Source organism: Cibotium barometz, chromosome 49 (assembly GCF_041138505.1).
Source record: "Cibotium barometz isolate CiBa-2024 chromosome 49, ASM4113850v1, whole genome shotgun sequence".
NCBI classification, from domain to species: Eukaryota; Viridiplantae; Streptophyta; class Polypodiopsida; order Cyatheales; family Cibotiaceae; genus Cibotium; species Cibotium barometz.
In genome coordinates this window covers 34,090,113-34,112,374 of record NC_141094.1, presented here as the reverse complement: position 1 = coordinate 34,112,374, position 22,262 = coordinate 34,090,113, and the positions used below count along the sequence as shown (strand labels likewise).

At 45.0% G+C, this 22,262-nt stretch overlaps 1 protein-coding gene across 2 annotated transcripts in view; it reads right to left on the bottom strand.

Moving 5' to 3' along the window:
• The window catches only part of LOC147610515 (uncharacterized), a 103,635-nt gene that overhangs the window by 2,006 nt on the left and 79,367 nt on the right, over positions 1 to 22,262 (bottom strand). Inside the window, exons 3-4 of one of the 2 annotated variants that reach the window (XM_086786616.1) lie at positions 7,291 to 7,419; positions 6,710 to 6,845 (exon numbers count right to left, since the gene is read on the bottom strand). In XM_086786616.1, the coding sequence (XP_086642742.1) occupies positions 6,710 to 6,845; positions 7,291 to 7,419 (265 nt within the window). The remainder of the gene's footprint in view (positions 1 to 6,709; positions 6,846 to 7,290; positions 7,420 to 22,262) is intronic. The other variant, XM_086786617.1, reaches the window with a different exon arrangement.

Genomic DNA, 22,262 nt, shown 5'->3' with positions numbered 1-22,262 from the left:
CCAATGAGGTGATAGCTCAAGTGGTGAAGGTGTTTGTCTAGGACCGAGAGGTCATGAGTTCAAAACCCCCCTTGGTGCTTCCTCGGCGGCATCGCGGGTGGATAATTAAGCGCCTACGGGCGGCGGATGGAAAATCAGTAACTATGGGAGGATCTTGGGTGCTGTGATGGATGAGCAGGTGCAGAGGCGATTCAAAATGGAACAGCGGCCGGTGACTTTGCCCCACACACCCCCACCCATCCCCCCTCCCCTAAAACGGGGTCAGCTGAGCGAGGTGGTGGGTTGCTAGCGCCTGTGGCAAAATTAGGCAGCGCTGTTCGGATAGGTGGAGTTTGTGCATGTGGTGGGCGGAAGTGGCGGTGCCGCCCTGTTGGGCTGAGCCTCTGCACTTGTACCACCCAGACTAGCGGGCGAAAAGTGGCAGGATTGGTGGTGATCATCTCTGATCAGGCGGCGGATGGCTCTGTGATGGTGGCATTGGTGGCGACTGCCTCTATGGCAGCTCTATACCACTGTTGGTCTCATACAATGGTGACAGGAGAGATCAGCCGAGGGATAATCACCAGGAGTACAAGGGGATTAGGGGAATTACACAGGAGTCGTGAAGATTAGTGAAAAGCATGATTTTTATTAATGTTTATGCATCCTTTTATTACAAGTTATGGCCTTAGGCCCAGATCCACATGTATAGAAAAGATATAGTAACTAAATGCTCTCATGCCATGTGTGCATCTAGGTGTCCACTTATGTGTACCAATACTAATAAAGGTGCTATGTCTAGACTAAGGTTTACAGCCATTTATTTATCCTAACATCACTGGGAATACAAGGGGATTAGGGGAATTACACAGGAGTCATGAAGATTAGTGGAAAACATAATTTTTATTAATGTCTATGCCTCCTTTTATTACAAGTTATGGCCTTGGCCCGAGATCCACATGTATGAAAAAGATATAGTAACTAAATGCTTTCATGCCATGTGTGCATCTAGGTGTCCACTTATGTGTGCCAATACTAATAAACGTGCTATGTCCTAGACTAAGGTTTACAGCCATTTTTTTGTTTTTCGACTGGCCTTGCAACTTCATCATCATCATCACAAGCATTTAGGAGGAGCGTAAGTGCCCAGTCGGCAGTCAACTACCAGAAGGGGACTTAGGCAACCAGTTGGCCAGGCATAAGGGAGACAACTGCAGGTGTGGACTAGCTAGGGATTAATCGCAGCATTTATAAGGCGTTTAGCATGGTACCTTGTTCTGTTGGCTGACCAACATCCTGAAGCATAACATGATCATCAGTAATCGATGGATCAGGAACAAGCACAAGGACCCGGGGTACACCAACAAGAGTGGCGGTAACGGCCGCGGAAGTTGAGGCGGGAGAGCTCGGGAGGATTGGTACCTTTAGAACCTGGCCAAAGGATGCCCCTATGGAAGCTAAAAGCTTCCAATAGGACTGAGGAAGAGTAGGGAACCGTAGTGAGACCGGGGTAAGGCGCTAATCCTCCACCACTGGGTCAAAGCCCACCTCGTACTGAAAGAAGAAAATCTTCCTAGGACCAAGTGGATAGGCTGAGAAGTAGCTTCTGAAGAATGAAAGTCCACCTGGAAGAAGCCTCGACCAAGTAAACGAGTATCCTGAAAGTGCACAATCAGCTTTGAAGGGAGAGCTGAAGCCATTCACAGGCCTGTGAACGAGAGGGGTGGGAACCATAAACTCTCACAACAAGGGTAGTCTGGACCTCGAGGTCAATGTTGTGCTAAAGAGAGGTGAGCTTGTCTTGTGAAAAATTGATGATTCTCCCGGCCAGTGGGGGTGATAAGAGATTGGCTGCGGCAGAAAAAGCCATAAGACCAATCAAGAAAAGTGGGCGGCCGACTTGAATCCAGATAAAATAGCTGCTGGGAAAACGGGAGCAGAGGAAGGGGGACAAAGGCGGGGACTGAAGAAGGCAGGGGGCGGGCAGCAAAGGGGGAGGCCGGGCAGCAAAAGGGGGGCTGGCGGGGGCAGCAAAAGGGGGCAGGCGAAGGCAGGCGAGGGGCAGCAGAGGGGCTGACGGGGCAGCAAAAGGGGGGGCTGGCGGGGGCAGCAAAAGGGGCAGGCGAAGGCAGGCGGGTGTGAAACCATCTTTCACACCCCCATGAAGGCACCAAATGCCTACCGTAGAAGACTGAGGGAAGGGATCATGTCCCTTGGCTCACGAAGGCTTGCGAAGATGGCCCGACGAGGTGAGGCCCTTTATGAGGAGATGCAGCTGCGCATAAGTATGGCTCTTTCACTTTCCTGTATCCAGTCGTTCTTCGGGGATTTCTCCTTGTAATGAGGTTGCCTCTTCCTAGCTTTGGTGCCCTTCTTCTGGCAATTTTTCCTATTGAGTGGCTCTCTCTGTATGCAACTCAGCGAATGCACGTGTATCTGATATTGTGGAATTCCAAAGAGGGGAAAGGTTTTTGAAAATTAATTGTGCTAGGCTTGGAGGTGGGGTTTGTTGATGTGTTTCTGCTACCGTCCACTGGAGGTGCTGATAATTGAAGCTTGTTGCTTCCCGCTGCCCCAGTACTTCCTAATAAGATGCTATCTCTTGGGCTAGCTCGGCCTCTAGTCTTTGTGTTTCCTCTGCAATATCAGGCATTATTCCCCTCATCTTCCTTATAGTTTTCTTCTTTCTGCCTTTCTTGAGCTTTTTTATGATTTCCTTTGTGTCCTTCAATAAGGCATGTCCTTCTTGCAGCTCTTCAAAGGTAAGTGATGGTGGTATTAGCTGTGTTGTATGGCTGTTTGCGAAAAAGACATCACAGAAATGCAAAACATTTTGGAATCATGTAATGCAAAAGTGGCTGCGGGTGAGAAGGAAATGCATTCATGGGCTGAAATTGTCAATGCCACAAAGAAACAAATTGAGGAAGTAAGCCCATGGATTGAAGTAGTAAAGAAGCAGAAGGATACATCAGTCAATAAAGTAGAGGTTATGAATGCTACATTGGAAGAGGAAGCCAAGAGACGGGCACGTGCCTTACATGTACGCATAGTTGGTTGGGAAGATAAGGGGAATCCCCAAGAGGATGCAAAAGCTCTTGCAACAAAAATTGGAGCCACTAATGTACCCATTGTTGGAGCATGGCGAGTAGGCAGAGATGAAACTAGGGCGAAGATATTGATCATCAGGTTTGGTGACTTGGAGAAGAAGAAGGCCTTCCTCTCCAAAAGGATGGCCCTTAAGGGGGAAAAGATTTATTTGGATGAGGACCTTACACCTGCACAGATAGCACATCGGAAGAAACACATGCTGCGTGTGCTTGAGGCAAGGAAAGAGGGGAAATGGGCGGTATACAGAGATGGCCGAGTCATCATTACAGATAGGAGGCCCGCCTGACGGTGCGCAGCCTATGAGACCTTGCGATTCACGGTGTGGAATTGCAATGGAGCCCTTAGAACAGATGCAAGATACTTTCAGACACAATGATATTGCTATGTATATGGAGACCCATCAGTGCACAAACAAGAGGCTTCCCGACGTGCGGGGTCTCCATGCTCTTTTGACTCACCGAGGGTGAAGCATTCAAAAAAGAGAAGTTCCAAATCGAGAATCAAAATGCAACCAAGGAAAGCCCCAATGGAATGCACAGGAATGGGGGATACTAATTAGAAAATTAATTTGTGAGCTCAAAGCTCACCCATGGAATCAGTCTTCTGCCCTCAGCCACGCACAGTGGGAGGTACCAGAGGATTTGGAGGAGTGGCAGTACTTTTCAGGGAGGAGCTTCGTGACAAAATACATGTGGTACATAGAGATGTAGATGCGAGGTACATGTGGGTCCGAGTATGCAGAGAGGGGCTCCACGAGCTATATGTGGGGGTATGCTACTTTCCCCCAGCCAACTCCAAGTTTGCACCATCAGGAGAGTCGCCCTATACGCCACTATATGATGATATCATGAGGTTTGCTAGCATGGGAGACATATTACTATTGGGAGACTTTAATGCACGGACAGGCACAGAGCAGACAGAGCTGTATGATACTCATGAGGCTATGTTCCGAGAGATCACGGCGGCAGAGGATGTAGGGTTGCAGAGATCAGCACAGCATGAGGGGGAGATTACAGATTATGGTAGCCATTTTCTCACACTCGGGAGTGCACATGGGTTGTTCATATACAATGGCCTATCGAGATGGCAAAGATCAGATGCTCTCACATGCTGGAACTCTAAAGGGGGAGTGAGCACAGTGGACTACTTGATGGGATCTCCTTCATTGATACCTGATGTGCGGGATTTCACGATTTCTAGTCCGCCCATTGGCATAGCAGCCGATCATGCATACATGAGTTTCACACTAGTAGGCAGATCCCCGAGAGATGGGCCAGCCACTCATCTACCTAGGTACCCGAGATATCAGTTTACATATGTGAGACACCTGGGGTTTACCGAGATGCAGTATCTGATGGCTTGTTTGCTTTAGACCCGCATAGCCCACCGAACGAGATTACGAGAGGATTGGCAAGTGTACTACATGCGTCCGCCTCATACGCGTTTCCCTGCACTATGATCCCTCCCCACAACCCCCCCCCCCCCCCCCCCGCCCCCTGCAGCACTGCCCCACATAATAGTTGGTATGATGATGAGTGTCGTGAGACACCGGCACAACTACAGTGTGAGATTGCCATTGGGACTCAGTACACACATAGACACGCTAGGATGATCTTTCAGCGCCTTGTGCAGAGGAAGAAACGAGCCTACCTGGCTAAGTTAGAGGAGGAGATCTACCAACTCTTCTTGGGGAAGGACAGCAAGAGGGCATGGAAGATGTTTCAGAAGAGACAGCCCGATACTCCGATTACTGCACCTGAGGCATGGCATGCTTAACAACCCCCCACCCCCCCTCCACTTGGAGCTAGACCAGCTAGCAGCACCTTTTTTACTATGCGGATGGTGCTAGATGCGATAGACAGGTTACAGAATGGAAAGGCACAGAATCATGAAGGGCTAGTTGGAGAGCACTTCTCATATGCGCGTGATACTTTGGCTCTGCTGATTGTACATGTGTTTAATCGTGTCATTTGTGAGGGTTTCCCGGCAAGCTAGACAGAGCATACCATTGTACCACTCTTTAAGAGTGGGGACCCCACGGTACCAGGCAACTACAGGACAATCATGATTGGTCATTACTTGGCCAAACTATATGGCTCTAAATTGGAGTCGGAGCTGAGACGCTGGGCAGAGAGGCATGGTCACCGAGCACAGGGACAGGCCGGCTTCAAGAGAGGATTTACTACCTTGGATCACATACTTGCACTTCCGGGCACTTATTGCAGAGGGTAGGGCACAGAAGAGAAGGATATACTGCTGCTTTGTGGACTTACGCAAAGCCTTCGACACCGCACCACGTGCCAGGCTTATGCACAGATTGCAAGACATTGAGGTACCTGAGGATATGCAGTGGGGGATATATGCTTTGTATATGAGTCTGTGAGACAGGCAGAGTCCGAGCTCCAGGTGGACTATCCGATATGGTGACCAGCACGATAGGGGTGAAGCAAGGATGCCCGCTATCACCCACCCTCTTTGGACTATACATGGATGTGGTCTCCAATTATATAGACAGATTGGGAGGCCAAGGGGCATGCCTGACAAGGGTGTTGATACCCATCTTGTTATATGCAAATGATATTGTTCTAATCTCAGACTCTCCGGAGGGATTACAGAGACATTTGGATGCATTACAGGCATTCTTTTTGATAGAGATCTGACAGTGAACCTTGGGAAAACTAAGGTTATGGTGTTTAACACCACACAGGCATGGGTGACGAGATCAGAGTCTCAGTTCACTTTCCGAGGGGAGCCGGTTGAGTACGTCAGGTCATATGTCTATTTAGGAGTTAATTTCATAGGACCGCGTTTCTCCCTAAAGGAGGCAACAACAACTAGATTAGCTCCAGGGCATAGAGCCTTGGGGGTACTGGAGAGGTAGTGTGCACACATACAGTTTCAGGATCCGCGCACCAAATTGTGGCCATTTGATACACTTGTCACACCGACCCTCCTGTACGGAGCTCCAATTTGGGGGCCTAGCATACATCACAGATCTCAGAGAGGGATGGATGAGGGATTGAGGCATATAGAGAGACCACTGATCATGATGATTGCCCACATGATTCAGAGCAAATCATCGGTACCACGTGAGATTGTTCGGGCTGAGTTGGGTGCCGCACCAATAGTGACCGAGGACCTATTCTAGGCAGTTACCTTTTTATAGTAGAGATTACTCCACATTGTTTAGGGAGTTCCCTTAAGGCCATTTGGATACAGCATTATGACAGCTTTGCTTAGGGCGAGGGTAGACGTACGTAAGCCCTATATCACTTGAGGAGCACAGGCATGAATGTATTGCGAAGGCCTTTAAGTGTTGTATAAGATCAGATTAGGTGACACAACTTTCAGACTAAAGGCCCCTTTACCTTGACAATAGCAGCAGTGCATGAAGTAATATGGCTCCAAAAGTTGCTTACTAATCTTGACATCAAAACATAGGTAATGAAGATGACGAGTCTTTGAAACTATATTCTCAAAGAGCCATGTGCACCATTTGAGATTAAAACATGCAGACATCAGATGATGACTTCTCAAAGAAAAGTGGAGAAATGAGAGGTTCAAATGCCAAAATAAAATATTTCAAAAAGGAACTATATTTTTCTGACAAATTCAAGAATACCTCTAAAGCTCTCTGAGATTCTTTTTCAATCCACACCAATGAATGATCGCTGGTGGCATTGCAAGAAAGTACCACATGTTCAAAACGGCCTTCAACTGGAACAGCTGTTCTGACAGTTGGAGGGATTCTCCCACACCTGCAAAGCATTTAGCCTTGACTTTTTTATACTCAGTCTAGTATATACATACATGTGCATATTTGTGTGTAAGCACGCACAAATATGCAGATCCTCTTTAAACTACATCATATAATAATTCTCCAAAACTAACTTTGCTTATGTATGTAGCAGGCATGCACACATGCATGCGTGTGAAGGCATGCATGCACACCTGTAAGTATGCATGTATGTATGTATGTGTATATTGTGAACACATGAGTGTGCATACACATGTATGTAAATCATAACTACATACACACATGTATGTATGTATGTACATATGTGTGAACACATCAGCTTGCGTACATGTATGTATGTTTGTACAGTCAATCCAAGGAACAATGTGTCAGCGTATTGGGCAACTCAATACAGACTGCTGTGGACAGTTTGTTTGAAAGGTTCTTGAGGATAAGACTTAACATACCCACAAAACTTCCTGTCAACAATGTGAAACACACGCCCGGGAGTGTATAGCCTTCTTGGGTCCTTCAACACTCTCTTTTCCGACATGCATGTGTCCTTCGTACATCTGCTGCAGAGTAAGCATGGCAAACTGTCCATAAACAAGAGAAACCTCCATCAAATTTGAGATACATGGATAAAGCCAAGGCAAAGTCACTTGAAAGTTGAGGGCACACTAGTAAAGGTGTCATATCTTATAGTGAGACATACCCACCTCACCTATATACAGCCCAGAGCACCAAAGAGAGGAAGCAGCCCAAAGAGTATGGAAGAATGATGGGGGGAGAGAGATGTATTACCATCTTGGGGGCGGGCGGGAGAGGGGGAGGGGGAGGGGGGGGGGGGAGTAGGACATAATGTGGTGGACGATGCCTCATCGAGTTGGATTATGCCACCCGTCATATGTTGAAACTTGACAGGGCGACATAATTATCTGACTATCTCTTGTGGTGATCCTATGCATTGCCATTCGGTGTATCCTCTAAGCATGATGTCTAGTAGCGGACCTAAGGTAGCTGTCCAAAAATCCCAGAGGATTTCCAGATCTCTTTTATTGTACTCAAAATGGAGGAATCCTCTCATGTTGCTGGGAAGATCTTGGCTCAGGATTGCCACAGCAATACATGGTTGGGATATAGACTAGCTAACACTCCAAGTGAATGGGAAGATTTCTTGGAAGAGGAACACTACTAAAAGGAGCTATCAACCATTGGACATGGAGAATTGAGAAGAAGAGGGACTAGTAGCTGCTCTAGGGAAATGTCAATACCAAACAGGCATTCAAGATAATGAACATGAGTGCCACTTGAGATCCACTGAAAAGCCTCAACTGGCCTCCAAGTCAGGGCGGTCGACCTCACATCTCCTGACAGGTATGTTGCTATGTCATCGGCAAACTCTGAGCCAAGCAACTCCTCCTATGAGCGGATAGGTAGGTATAGCCCCTGTAAACCAACCTCCTGAGCAGATAGGAAACTGCTCATGGCCTCAGTTACAAACTTTTTTTTTTTGTAAAAAGCAGTGCTCTATTACCCAAAAACAATATACATGGGGAGGATGTACTTCAGAGAGAAGTTATCCAAGGAAGAAAGCTAAAAGCAGTAGAAGAAGACTTCAAACTGTGGGATGTCAATAGCCTCCAACTATCGGCAGTCATGTAAGGATTGGCAAAGATTGGCATGAAAGAAAGCATAAGAATCCAAAGAAGGTTGTCAAAACATAGCGTGATTCCAAGTCTTCCAAACAGTCCAGAGTGCCCAATATCTCATCCAATATCTCAGTCCAAGATTGGCAAAGATTGGCATGAAAGAAAGCATAAGAATCCAAAGAAGGTTGTCAAAACATAGCGTGATTCCAAGTCTTCCAAACAGTCCAGAGTGCCCAATATCTCATCCAAATGATGAAAGTGTCAAAGCCAGCCATACAAGATGGCAGAACACCAAAAATCCAGAAGGGTTTTCCTCCTTTGAACGATGGAAAACGTCCTCGGAGGTTGTGAGTGAGTGCTTGCAAGAAATTTATGGACTCCGTGCAATGCCAAAGAAGATGAGAAAAAGACTTTGCATGTCATCCACATCTACAACATTTATCACTGGAGATATGTCGTTTTGCTAGAAAAGCAAAAACTGGAAGTATTCCCAAGACATCTCCATAAGAATAGACATTGTTTAAGAGGCAACTTACAACCCCAAATTGTTTGAAGTCTTTGTTTCCACCATTTAGTAGTCTTGCAAATCCCATAAAGCATCAGCATGAGGTTGAATCCAAGGTGAAGGAAGCAACACTTTGTACACATTACTTGCTCAAAGCGCATTCAATCGAAGAGTGCTGGTATGACCAACAAGTTGCCAATCATGAAGTCTGTCTTGACCATCCAAAAGTGGGATGGGTTCAAAAGGTCGCAACAACATAGTAATGGTTTTCCACACTTGCCTGTGATGCAAACCCAAGTTATGTTTCAAACAGGCTCGTGGGAAAGTCATCACAAATCCATTATCTGTGACAACATCTGCCACAGTGGTAACTCCAATAGAGGCTTTTAAGCATGCCTTTCGTGGTTCCTATGTGGCAAGTGGTTGAGGAAACACCGAAGACCTATGGATGCTTTCCAATCGAAAAGAATTCCCAGTTAGCACATCTCTTCCATGCCAGCGAACAAAAGACAGAGATAATTTTCAATCACAAAAAAGAAGAAAAGATGCATAAGGATATCCCGGAATTTTTCCTTCAAATTTACTAATCACTACTTCCCAGTGAGAAATGTGCCACTTGCCATAAGCTCTAGTTTTGATAGAAGCACACATGCCTACAAGCATTATGGCCCATGGCTACCAAAGTTGAAAGAAAGAGGGAATCATGGTGACTTTTCTTACCAAAAGATGATAATGCAAATCACGTATATTTAATCCACCACGCATTTTAGGAGTGCATACCAAAGACCATCGTATCGCTCCCATACCATGCTTGGTTTTCCACAACAATTCCAAGGCATCAAACATAAAAGAAACAATATCAGTTTTACGCCAGACCAACAACGGCAAATAAAATTGCACATAGGCAATAGTGATTGATTGGACAATTCTGAGACGCACATGTAAAGGCCATGTAGAAAGCTTCCAATATGCTAGCTTGGCCTTCAATTTATTCAATACCCAAAGAATAGCATCCTGCGTAGACATATGTCATGCCAGTGGATATTCTAGATGTCTGACCAGGTGGTCTGTTGGATAAATTTGCTCTGACCATAGCAGTTCATGCCAGTCAACAAGAAGTCAACGGAAACAGTTTGGACTTAGAAAAGTTGATATGAAGTCCAACTGCTTTACCAAACAATTCCAAAGATATCATGATGCACTAATCACAAACCATGTAGTTGCCCCTGTGTAGTTAAAAGATCCATACACATCAAATGTGAATGCGTAGCAATCGCATAGAGCAATGCACTAAGAGGGTATCCTTGACGCAGAGATTTTTCCAAAGTTCACTTTGATGAAAGATCGCGACCAAAAACACACTGCATAGTACTATCTCTATATAGCCAGAAAATACCTTGTTGCATTTTACAACCAAAGCCCATTGCAGCCATGACCTCAACTATGTAATCCCATTGAACTATATCAAAAACTTTAGCCACATCCACCGGCATAACAAAAACATCCTGAGAAGTATATTTGGCATATTCCATTGCCATATATACATTAGCAATATTGTCCATAATTTGTCTTCTCGGGACAAAACCATATTATTGTGGATGCAAACCATGGAAAAGCAGATCACCAATACGATTTGCAATCATTTTAGTTGCCAATTTATAGATAAGTGGCATCAATGTGATTGTTCTCCAATCATCAAAGGATTGTCCCAATGCTTTTTTAGGTACCAAAGTGACAAGACCTTCTTTCCAAGAATCCAGCATATACCCTGTTTCCCATGCAACATTAATCATCTTCAAAATTGGTTTAAGCTCATCCCAAGAAGCAGCAAAGAATTCAACGGTCGGGTCATCCCAACAAGGTGACTTCCAACATCCCAACAAGGTGACTTCCAACATCCCATACCATATAACACATGTGTCAGCTCTTCCTCAATGAAGGGAAGATCATGCCTCAAAGAGGACATCAAAATCCACATGAGATGAACTTTGAAATATGTGCTGATAATGATTGATACATTCAAATGCAAGCTTCATTTTTGTGGATGTCCATGTGCCATTAAAATTTCTTAACATGTACTATCTTATGTTTCTGCCTATTAGCATGCAAGCTTTTGAAAAAATTATTGGATGAGCAACCTTTATCTTGGAGTTGCTTACATCTCGATCTGATTTGCCATTTCTATTGTTGATTCACAGAGACACACGCTTTGGCTTCACATAACACATTTTGTTGATCTTGGGTAAGAGTTTGAAGATGGTTGAGTGACGTGAGTGATTGAATTTGTCTCTTAGCCATTTCAACTCTTTGCTTGGCATCTGCAACATAATACCTACCATACTCAACAATGACTATCTGCATTCATTGAACAAAACGAAACCAAGCAATGTCAACATCATCTAATAACTGAGTAGAAAGTGGAGAAATGGCATCAAATACTAAAGCTCTGAAGGCATCATGCGAAAGATAGCTATTATTTGTGTAACAGTCTCTAATGATGTAGAGGAGACTTCCATAAGGACATATGAAAATATAAAGCCAACCATAGTGGTGAATGATCAGAGAGTGTCGACCCAAAGCTTGCATGCAAAAGAGTCATACTGATGAGTATGTAACAAATACCATCTGTCCAATCTAGCCCAATATTGAGTGAGAGCATCATATGGAGTTCCAGCCATAGTAGAAAGCCAAAGATCAGAGGCATCTGTTTGCAACATCAAATTGTCCCAAGCCTGACACTCAACATGTGACATATGAGAAAAGCCAGATGTATTATCCTCCCTCCATGGAGAGTTGTTAAAATCTCCACAAACAAAAGCATTTGACAACCATGGATAGGAATTGAAGAAATTCCAAATCCTATGCTGCTCATGGGAAGATTCCCGGATCCCGCAGTACATTCCAAATAACATCATGCTTACCAAAGAGCTGAGTACCTCCAGTACAAACTTGAACCCAACTACGTGAGATCGCATTAGCAACGGGATTCGCTTTTGCATTGAGAACATTAGCTGCCAAGGAATCCACATTGTGAGTTACATTCTCTTGAGCATGCATCCAATTACAGATTTTGTACAAAGGCGCCTTGAAAGTCTTTTTCGGGTCAATAAAACCATCCTGACCCATTATATTTTTCCCTTTAGACTTGGCAAATGTTGTAGCATTACTAGTGGAAGCTTGCTGATTAACCACAGGCGAAGAGCCTTTGGGTTTTTCTTGTTGCTTAGGCAAAGTAGTAGAGAGCGACACAAGAATGACATTTGCAAGAGAATAAGAAGGTGAAGCTGATGCCATCGGGGACTCGGCCACAGCTGGTGGTTTATGAATGACAATAGGACTTTTATTGGAGATATGCCCAAGCTGTTTACATGCACCAGCAAAAGTACCCCAAATGAGCTCATAGTTCTGACAGCCAATCCCAAGTTGTCTATCATCAGTACATTTTATTCCAATAGAGACCGAGGGAACAACAGGTCTAGTTGTATACCAGAGAATCATGAAACGATTTCCATCTTCATAGGCAAAGTAGAGCCAACATAGGCAAATGTTCTAGGAAATGTTTCACTGTGACCCACACTTGGCATTAATGCTTAATGACATTTTCATAATCCTTGTTCGCCAACCACGGCTATACATGAAACAACTGAGTGCCAAACATGATAGGCGACTTTTCCAGCAAAGCTACTCTGTGATTGGGTTCTTTAAAAAGAACCTCATAAAATCCTCTCGCAGCCCCACACCATCAACTACATTACCCTGCAATTTTGACTTTATCCATTGTGCCACTTCATTTGCAAGAGGCATCTTACCCGGAAAGAAGACCACTGCAGCATTTTCGGAGAACTTCAGTGGTGAGACCACTAAAGGGAGAGGAATATCAAACCTGAAGGCTGAAATCAGGATCCGGCAATTGCCTTTCTTTTTTACTGTCCACAAAATTATCAATTGGCATATCATAAACAAAGCGTTCGTCACAAGACAAAGCTCCTGGAGAGATTTGCCAAGCTTAGTACAAAGAACCTTGTTCTTGTGCTCATCATTCTTGTGAGCATGATGATATTCACATTCTGATCCAAAGCCAACTAGTCTGGAGAAGAAGCCATGCCGAACCATGCAGTGAAGAGATACAAAACAAGTTCATTGTACACACACCCTTACACACACACACACACACACACTCAGAAAGGGTTGTGAAGAAAAGAGGATCGAAGGACAGAAGCAGGGCAGAGGAAAAAACAACAGTGAAAAGGTGAAAGTGCTGGAGGAGTCAATAGGCGGCAGGTTGCAAGCAAGCGGCGTGTAGCAATAAGAGGCCAGTGCTGCAAAGGCAGCGAAGGGCGACCAATAGCCTTTTCTAGAGAAGCAGAGAAGGGCAGAGGGTAGCTAGCGTTGCAGAAGCAGCGAATGGGGGAGGGCAGCTGGCACTGCAGAAGCAACAGACGGCAGCAGAAGCAACAAACGACATGCAGCGTTACATAGGCTCCACACACACACACACACACACACACACACACACACAAAGGCCTTGGCATCAAACAAGAAAAGGGAGGGTGCGAGAGGGAAGCCCTGCCATACTGAACGAGAAAGAGGGAATCTGTCACCTCAGGAGCCCTGGATGAGCACCTGACTATGAGAGGCTAAATAGAGTTTGGAAACACCTCAAACCCACTCCACTAGAAATCCCATCTGGCAGAAATCCCCAATCCACCCTATTATAGGCTTTCTCAAAATCAAGAAGGAGAACTATCAAAACCTTGTGTCTCAAATGAGCGGAGGCGGCGGTCGCCTCCCAAAAAGCGAAGATGTTGTCCAGGATACTCCGATCCCGAACAAAACGTGTCTGCGTACCAGGAATCAAATCTGGAAGGAAGGGCTGAAGGTGCTTGCTGATGGTTTTGGCTAGGATTTTGTAGGCAGTCCCTAAGAGGGTGATGGGTCTCCATTGCCGAATCTCCAATCTGTCTCCCCCCCTCGTTGGGAATCAAATGGATCAAACCCTCTGTCAACCTCTCTAGCATCCAACCTATGGCCATAATCTTATTGAAAGCGGCTTTAAAGCTGCCTTCCATGAGATCCCAATGGAGGAAAGAATAATGTCACATGCACCCTGCACTAGAGTGCTATGTGACACACTGGCTCTACATCAATACAACAGGTATACATTAGGATTACCTTTGTTTGGAATATTTGTTGTATGCCATGACCCCATTGTGAGCCCCACTCCCGGACATGTCAAGCACGAACTACGTAGGTTACTCTCCACAGCCATAGAGAGTCTGCATGTGTCAGTCCTCTTACCCACTTGGAGAAATCTTCAAATAAAGTCATGTACAAGTCAACCATAGCTTAGGTACTGCATTAGTAAGCATTTTAGGGGCATATGCACATGGGCCAGCCCATAAGGCACCCCATCATGAGAAGAAATATTTTTTCCAATTCTGAGAGCTCTTTTGGCTTTTCTACTGCTTCTTTGGCTCTTTTAGCCTCCACCTAGCTTTTTTTTCTTTGGCCGCTTCTTCTTCTTTGGCTTGCGGAAGTGTTTCTGTAGTGGTTGTCTTCCTTGTAGATCTCTCCTTCCATATCTTCCTTCTAGCTTTCTAACGATGCCTCTCTTGACATTGTGGAGGCCTGGGTGGTTTTTCCTGACTGCAATTTTACCATCCCATGGAATGCTCTCACTTTAGGGTAGCCAAGTTGGGTTACAACCTACAGCTCTAATACCAATGTATCCAAGCATAGTGCAGAATATGCAAAGCTTCTCTGCTCCCCAGGCCTTGGTGAAAATGTTAGCTACCTTCTCCTCTATGCAATAGTTGTAACGTGCAACAAAGCCTTCTTTATACCCGTGAGTTTATGCAATTCCACTTTTTGAGAGAAGAGAAGGGAGAGAGAGAAGATAGATAGTTGACACAGTATTGGGTCCCAATTATCCATTGAAGGGCCCCCCCTGTAAGCAAGAGTATTTGCTTATATTTCTTTGGAGAACGTTGTACAATGAGTATGAATCATGCCTAAGGACTGCCAAACGCAAGGACGAAGTAGAACGAATGCAGGCTGAACCATATGTTGTCCAAGCTAATTTGATTAGCTCTTCGATGACCACTATGCAAACCCAAAATTGAGGGATGCACATATGCTCTTCGCAAAGTGCTTACTACTGAATGTATGTGCAAGAAGCCTAAGGCTCTAGACACACATCATAGCTCTGGAACTGCTGTAGATGAATTCATGAATAATTGATTTGGTTGAGAACTAGGTGCTTGTTCATATATGGCATGGGCTGCTGGTCGGCCAACTATCATCCTGTTGGCCTGTTTTTATGTACAAAAATGTTTTTTCATCAGCATTAAATGCTGCACGTGTATACACTGCTGCACACATGATGCTGGCCGACTGTGTGATGTTTGGCCAACTGCTACTGTAAGCATCTTATGCTGGCCAACAGAATGTAATGCTGTGATTTTGCTTTAGTTGTGGCTGGCCATCATGCTGAATATGCTGATTCTCCTGGTGTGAGGTGGCATAGGGTAAAAAGACCCATATGCAAGGCAGCCCCTATGAAGCAACAATGGCAAAAAGGCATCAAAAAGGTGGAAGAACAATGGGCTGAAGAAGCTCGACATGAGGATGAACGAAGGGCCGAGGATGCTAAATGCAAGGCTGAAGAAGACCAAAGACGGGTAGACCAAGCTACCCAAGAAAGGCTTGAACGTGACGCAATGCAACTCCAAAACCAAAAGTTGATAGCCGCTATGCAAGCGATTCTCCCTACCGTGGTGCAGCAAGGAGAGAGTTCCTCCACCGCTCCAACCACCACCATCATACAAGCTCAACCGAACTTCAGTAAGTATGATGGTAAGCGTGATCATGCTGCAGTAATGCACACCCGGTCTTCGCATTCATAAATCTCATAAGGCAAGAGCATTACAGGTATTCCACACATCCAGGCCCAACGAGCTATCAAAAAAGGACCCGAGTACGCATTGATTTATGTCCATAGCTAGCAATCTGTTGTTCAGTCAGCAACCCCGAGCCGGATGGTCTCCTAGCACAGTTTCAAGACATCATGCTGAAGGATAATCTCCCGCCTGCAACTCCCATCCAATCGTTCGGAGGATCATCGCATTGAATTGGTCCCTGGGACAAAACTGCCTAGTGAGTTTCCTTATCGCCTTTCTAAGGCATTGGAGGGCGAATTGGAGCACAGAAGCTCTCCCAGTTACTCCGAGCTCGATTTATCCGGCCCTCATCCTCGCACTTTGCTGTGCCTATCTTGTTTGTGCAAAAGAAAGACAAGTCCACACGATTATTATGTATGGACTACAGGACTCTTAATTCGAAGATAGACCTCAAGACTAGCTATCATCGGATTCGGCTAACAGTCCAGAAACAACCTTCGAGACTGATCGTGGCCACTACGAGTTTGTGGTGATGCCATTTGGTCTCACCAATGCACCGGAGACGTTTAACAAGATGGTGTCTTGGGTATTTGTGGAGCTCATCGAAAAGTGTGTTCATCTTTTTAGATGATATAATCATCTTTTCTACTACTGCAGAGCAACATGAGCAAGATGTTGAAAAGGTCTTGCAGCTTTTGTGAGACAATGCTCTCCATATCAATGCAAAAAAAGAGTGAATTTGGAGTAGAAGAAATTCATTATCTGGGATATGTTATCATTGCAGATGGGATTAGCCTTGACCCTGAAAAGATAAGGGCAATTCTCGAATGGGATGTTCCCAAAAATACTCAAGAGATCCGCTCTTTATAGTTCCCATATGGACAAATTTTATGACCTTGCAACACCTCTTACAGATGTGCTCAAGGGCATGAAGATGCGTGGACAGAAGGTGTCTGTCACACGGGCAAAGCACTCAAGGCATTTCATGCAATGAAGAACGTTTCCTCTGAGATTGTACTCTAGCAAGAAGGGTGCCAAGTGGCTTATTATAGCCAGAAATTAAATAATGCAAAAAAGAATTATTCTATGTATGACAAAGAGTTATTGGGGGTGATGAGCATTGAAAACATTTCCTTTAAGGGAGAGATTTCACAGTTAAGACAGATCATCGGGCACTTACATGGTTGCAAACCATGCCTAGTGTCCAATGGAATGATAGACAAGCCATATAGAGTTAGATCTTCCAACAGTTTGGAGGTATGATTGAATACATTCTTAGCTCAAATAACCCCGTTGCTCTGATGCTCTAAGTCGTAAAGGCACAATTCAAAATTTGTAGGAGTCCATTGTGCTTGAAATATAGGGAAAAGATCTCGATAGTATGAAGGCACAATATGAGGATTCTTTGGAATTCGGGACTCAGTATAGATTGGCCCTAAAGTCAAAACCGGGTCACTATACCAGCCATGATAGCTGGTTATTTTACAAGCACCGGCTGTGCATTCTCAGGGAAAAGCGACAGGCACTTCTTCATGATGCCCATGACTCTCTCATTGGAGGTCATCGCAGTATCAACAGTACATTGGAGAAGCTTGACAATCATTCTATTGGACTAAGATGAGACGTGATGTCTATCAACATGTCCAAGCATGCCAAATATGCCAAAAAGTGAAGGTTCCGCATACGAAACACGCAAGGTTACTTCAACCTTTGCCAGTTCCCGAAGGTCCTCAGTATGAACTTTGTTGGACCTCTTTCCACTGCATTTGGTTCTCAGAACACACAGTGCATGACCATTGTGGACCGATTCATTAAATTTTGCATGTTGACACCGTGCAAGAAAACAACCACGACTAAAGACATCGCTCGCTTATTCATCCGCCATTGGTACCCCATCGATGGTTTGCCAAGGACCATAACATCAAATAGGGATCCCAAGTTTACTTTAAATTTTTAGAGAGCATTATTCGACAACTTTGGGACCAAGTTGCATCTATCCAGTGCATTCCATCCATAGATAGATGGCCACACAGAAATTTACAATCAGCTGGCTTTTGATGTTCTCAAATCGTATTGCCATAACAGGCAATCAAAATGGGAGCATTATCTTCCTTTGGTTCAAGCCATCCTCAACGACGCTCATTCATCTACGAACTCCGTACAAGGCAGCATTTGGTCGCCGTTTCTCATCACTTCTTACGAGAATGGTGTCACCTTCCTTAGAGGCCAACAAGACCACCGAAACTTTGTTGGGGTAAAGGCGTTATGCCCACCCTTATAGTGTGTACAAGCCCATAAGTTATAGTACATAGTACACTTAGTACTTTTAATGTACTAAGTGCACTATGTGTACTAGTGCAATATACATGTGTGATAGGGGAGTCACACACTCATGCTTTTCATGAGTTGACTTATCCCCACAACTCTCTCTCTCTCTCTCCCTTGTTCTTCTCTGTGTATGTCTCCCATGAATGAACTCTAACCCTAATTGCTGTTTTCTCCCCATCAACTTGTATCAGAGCTAGTTATTTTTCTAGGGTTTTGTCGCTGCAGAGAACAGGCGCTTGCTGCATCAGAACTTGTCGCTGGTCGCCCTTGTGCAACGCTGGTTACTGGTCGACTGTGTGACCAGTCTCACAGGCAGGTGGGTGGAGAGAAGCAGCAGCGTGGGCAGGCGCATCCACGCTGCCCAGCAGACTTAGCCACGCTGCCTACGTGTAGCATTACACAAGGCGCATAACCACAAGGCAGCGTGTAGCGTGGCTGAGGCAACGAGCGAAGGCGCATCGTAGCGAACCCAGGCGAACAGCGTGAAGCTGGCGAACGTGGAGTTCCAGCGCACAGCGCTAGGCGAAAGCAGCGTGTGAATCGTGTAGGCTTTGGCGTAAGCTATGGCCTGCTGTGTGGCACCTTCAGAGTCGTCAAGGTAGGAGGAGCCCGTCGATCTCAGGCTAATCGGCTGCAAAGCGCATTAGCACTGGAGCCAAGCGAGCGAAGAAGACAAGTCGAGCGAACTGAAGCGAACACAAGGCAGCGTGTGAACGTGTGCGCTAGGCGAAGGAGACAGCGCGAGCAACAACCAAGAGTAGCAGCAGTCCCTGGCGTCGGCAGCAGCAGCACTTCCTCGTGAGGAAACGAAAAAGCACTTCCTCGGTATTTTGTTACAGAGCAGTAGTCGGCCAGCCCAAGCCCCCAACTACTAATCAGCAGCAGCATCATCATCCCACACAACTGTGTGGGAGAAGCCTTAACCTGCAACCTGCAAAACCTACACAGAACAGCAGGAGCATCAGCACCAAATTCATCAACCCGCCTGCAAATCAGAGTAAATCAGAAAATTACAAGGTATTCTGCTTCAATTTTTTTTTGGGATTTGCAATTGAGCAAATACAGTAATCAATTGAGCAGGTACAGGTGTCCAATTGCTCAATTTTTTGAGCAAAATTGGCGAAATTGGGTGACATTGGTCACAATCAGGATAAATTTGCAGGAAATTGGTCAAATCAGGATCAATTTGCAGGAAATTGGATGTCGAAATTTGGGGCTTTTGATGTAATTGTGCAATTAAGCACTCATACATGCTGTATGATGTGAAAAATCGCACATTTGGGCAAAATTGCAGCAAATTGCAGTGCAAATCAAGGGGCTTTTGTGCCGATTTGGTTGATTTGCATGCAGGCAATCGCATTTGATGCTGTGGATAATGTGTTGATGTCTTACAAGCACTCAATGTGCCTGTAAAACAAGGGGCTTTTGTGTACTGGATGTATATGTGGCCAGGGGGAAGTGTTATGAACACTCTGGATGCCTTCATGTGCGTCAATGTACCATGTATGATCAGAAATTGATCTTAAATCAAGGGGCTTTTCAAGTTTGTATGCTTGTTGAGCTTGGCAAAGCAGCAGGCGAAACTTTTATGCCTTGAATCCTCAAAAATCAGCTTGCAGTCAAGGGGCTTTTGCCCAATTTCTGTTCAGGACTGTTGTATGCAGTGTACGGGACTGTAAAAGTCTGATTTTCACTCATTTGGACAGCCAGGAGAGCATTTATTGCTATTGTACCTGCTGGTACAGATTTGGCACAGCTTTGTGCATGTTTTGGCATGGCTGTACACTGTTTTGAGTGATCAAAAGGTTCAAATTCAGCTGCTGAAATTGCCGATACAGGTTTGGTACATCATTGGTGAGCACTTGGTACTGCTGTACAGTACTTTGGAGAGGCAAAAGAGCACATTTAAGGTGCTGTCCAAAATCTGCAGCAACCAGATTTTGGTGTTTTCATCACAAAAAGTGGGAGAAAAGTTGCATTCTTGCTTCCGCAGTCGGAGATAAAGCTTGGGAGAACATTTGTGAGCACTTTGTGTGCTTTGGGTGCAGTGTTTGCACATCTTGGGTGCAGTGTTTGCACATTTGCAGGGAGTCAGGCATTAAAGGTTGCATATTGCTATGGCAACCACAGGTGAGAGCTCTTCATTGCTTCACATCAAGAAGCTTGAAGGCTCGCATAATTATGATATTTGGCAAACCCAGTGCTACAATGTGTTGCTCCAGAAAAAGCAGCACAAGCCTATCAAAGAAAGGGGTGTAATGCCCGCTTCTCTTACTGCTGAAGAGTGGGAAGATATGGATGAGCTGGCAAGATCTACTATCATGTTGTCTGTGTCAGACTCATTACTTTTCAGCATTCGTGAAGAGAAGACAGCTTGGGGAATGTGGCAGAGATTGCAGGACTTGTATGCCCAACAAAGTGCCTCAAGCAAAGTGTATTGGTTGAAGAAACTCATAGGCCTTCAGATGAAGGAAGGGGCGTCTATGACAGCCCATTTAAATGAGTTTAATGGTATTGTCAGCCAGGTCATCAATCAAAAGTTGGCAATGGACGATGAGTTCAAAGCCACTTTTCTGTTATGCACTTTGCCAGAGAGTTGGGACACATTCAGGACAGCCACTAGCAATTCGCATGCTATGCTGTCATATGCAGATGTTGAGGGTGCTCTTCTTCAAGAAGAGATGAACAGGAAAAACAACTCTGTTGGAAAGTCCAATGCAATGAATGCACGTGGGAGATCCCAGCAAAGGGGTAAAAGCCAAGAAAGGGGAAGGAGCAAGTCTCGCTCCAAAAAGGATTTGGAATGCCATTATTGTGGCAAGAAGGGACACATCAAAAAACAATGCTACAAATGGAAAAATGATCAAAAAGAAAAGGGAAAAGGCAAAGACAAAGAGAAAGATGAAGCCAAAGATGTAAAGCCAAAGGGCAAAAGTGGAGTCAAGATCGAAGAAATCAATGTGTCACATGCAGGTGGCAGTGAGGATGAGGTCCTCTTTACGTCTTCACTTGACGCCCATTCACTTCTTACAGGTGGTCATGGTATGCACTCATGGATCATTGATTCAGGTGCCTCCTTTCATGTCATAGGTTGCAGAGACTTGTTTGATTTGGGTGATAACCATGCATGCAAAATTCTTGGCAGAGGTGACGTGAGGCTTGTATTTTCAGATGGCTCACAGCTTATGCTCCATGATGTCAGGCATGTGCCTGAGATCAAGAAGAATCTGCTTTCTACTGGACAGCTTGATGATGCTGATTATGTTACCACATTTGGTAGTGGAAAGTGGAAGATTAGTAAGGGCTCACTGGTTGTTGCCAGAGGCTCTAAGGTGGACACTCTTTATTTCATGCATGCAGGTGTTTGTCACCATGCAAATGTAAATGCAACCGAGCTGCCGGAAATTTCTATGTGGCATAGCCGGTTGGGACACATGAGTGTCAAGGGAATGGAGCAATTGTCTCGTTTGGGTTACTTGCCTTCTCTAAAGTTTTCAAGTTTTCAGTTTTGTGAGCATTGTATATATGGTAGGCAACTACAGTGCCCCCACAAGAAAGCTCTTGGACAGAAAGATGCTCAGTTAGAGCTTGTGCATACAGATGTATGTGAGATGCCTCAGCTTTCTTTGGGAGGGGCAAAATACTTTGTGTCTTTTATTGATGATGCCACACGCAAGGTGTGGGTTTATCCTCTTCGTTTGAAGAGTGATACATTCTCAGTGTTTCAGAAGTTTGTTGCTCATGTTGAGAATCAAACTGGCAAAACACTGAAAGCTTTGCGTTCCGACAATGGTGGAGAGTATATGTCCAAACAGTTTCAGGACTTTTGTGATGCTAAAGGCATCAAGAGGGAGCTCTCTACTCCTTATGATCCTCCACAAAACGGGACAGCAGAGAGGATGAACAGGACCATACAGGAGAAGGTCCGTTCTATGTTGTCACATGCTGCATTACCTCATGGTTTTTGGGCTGAAGCTGTTATGACAGCCGTTCACCTTATAAACAGGTCACCTAACACGAGGCTTGGTGGGAAAGTGCCAGAGGAAGTATGGACA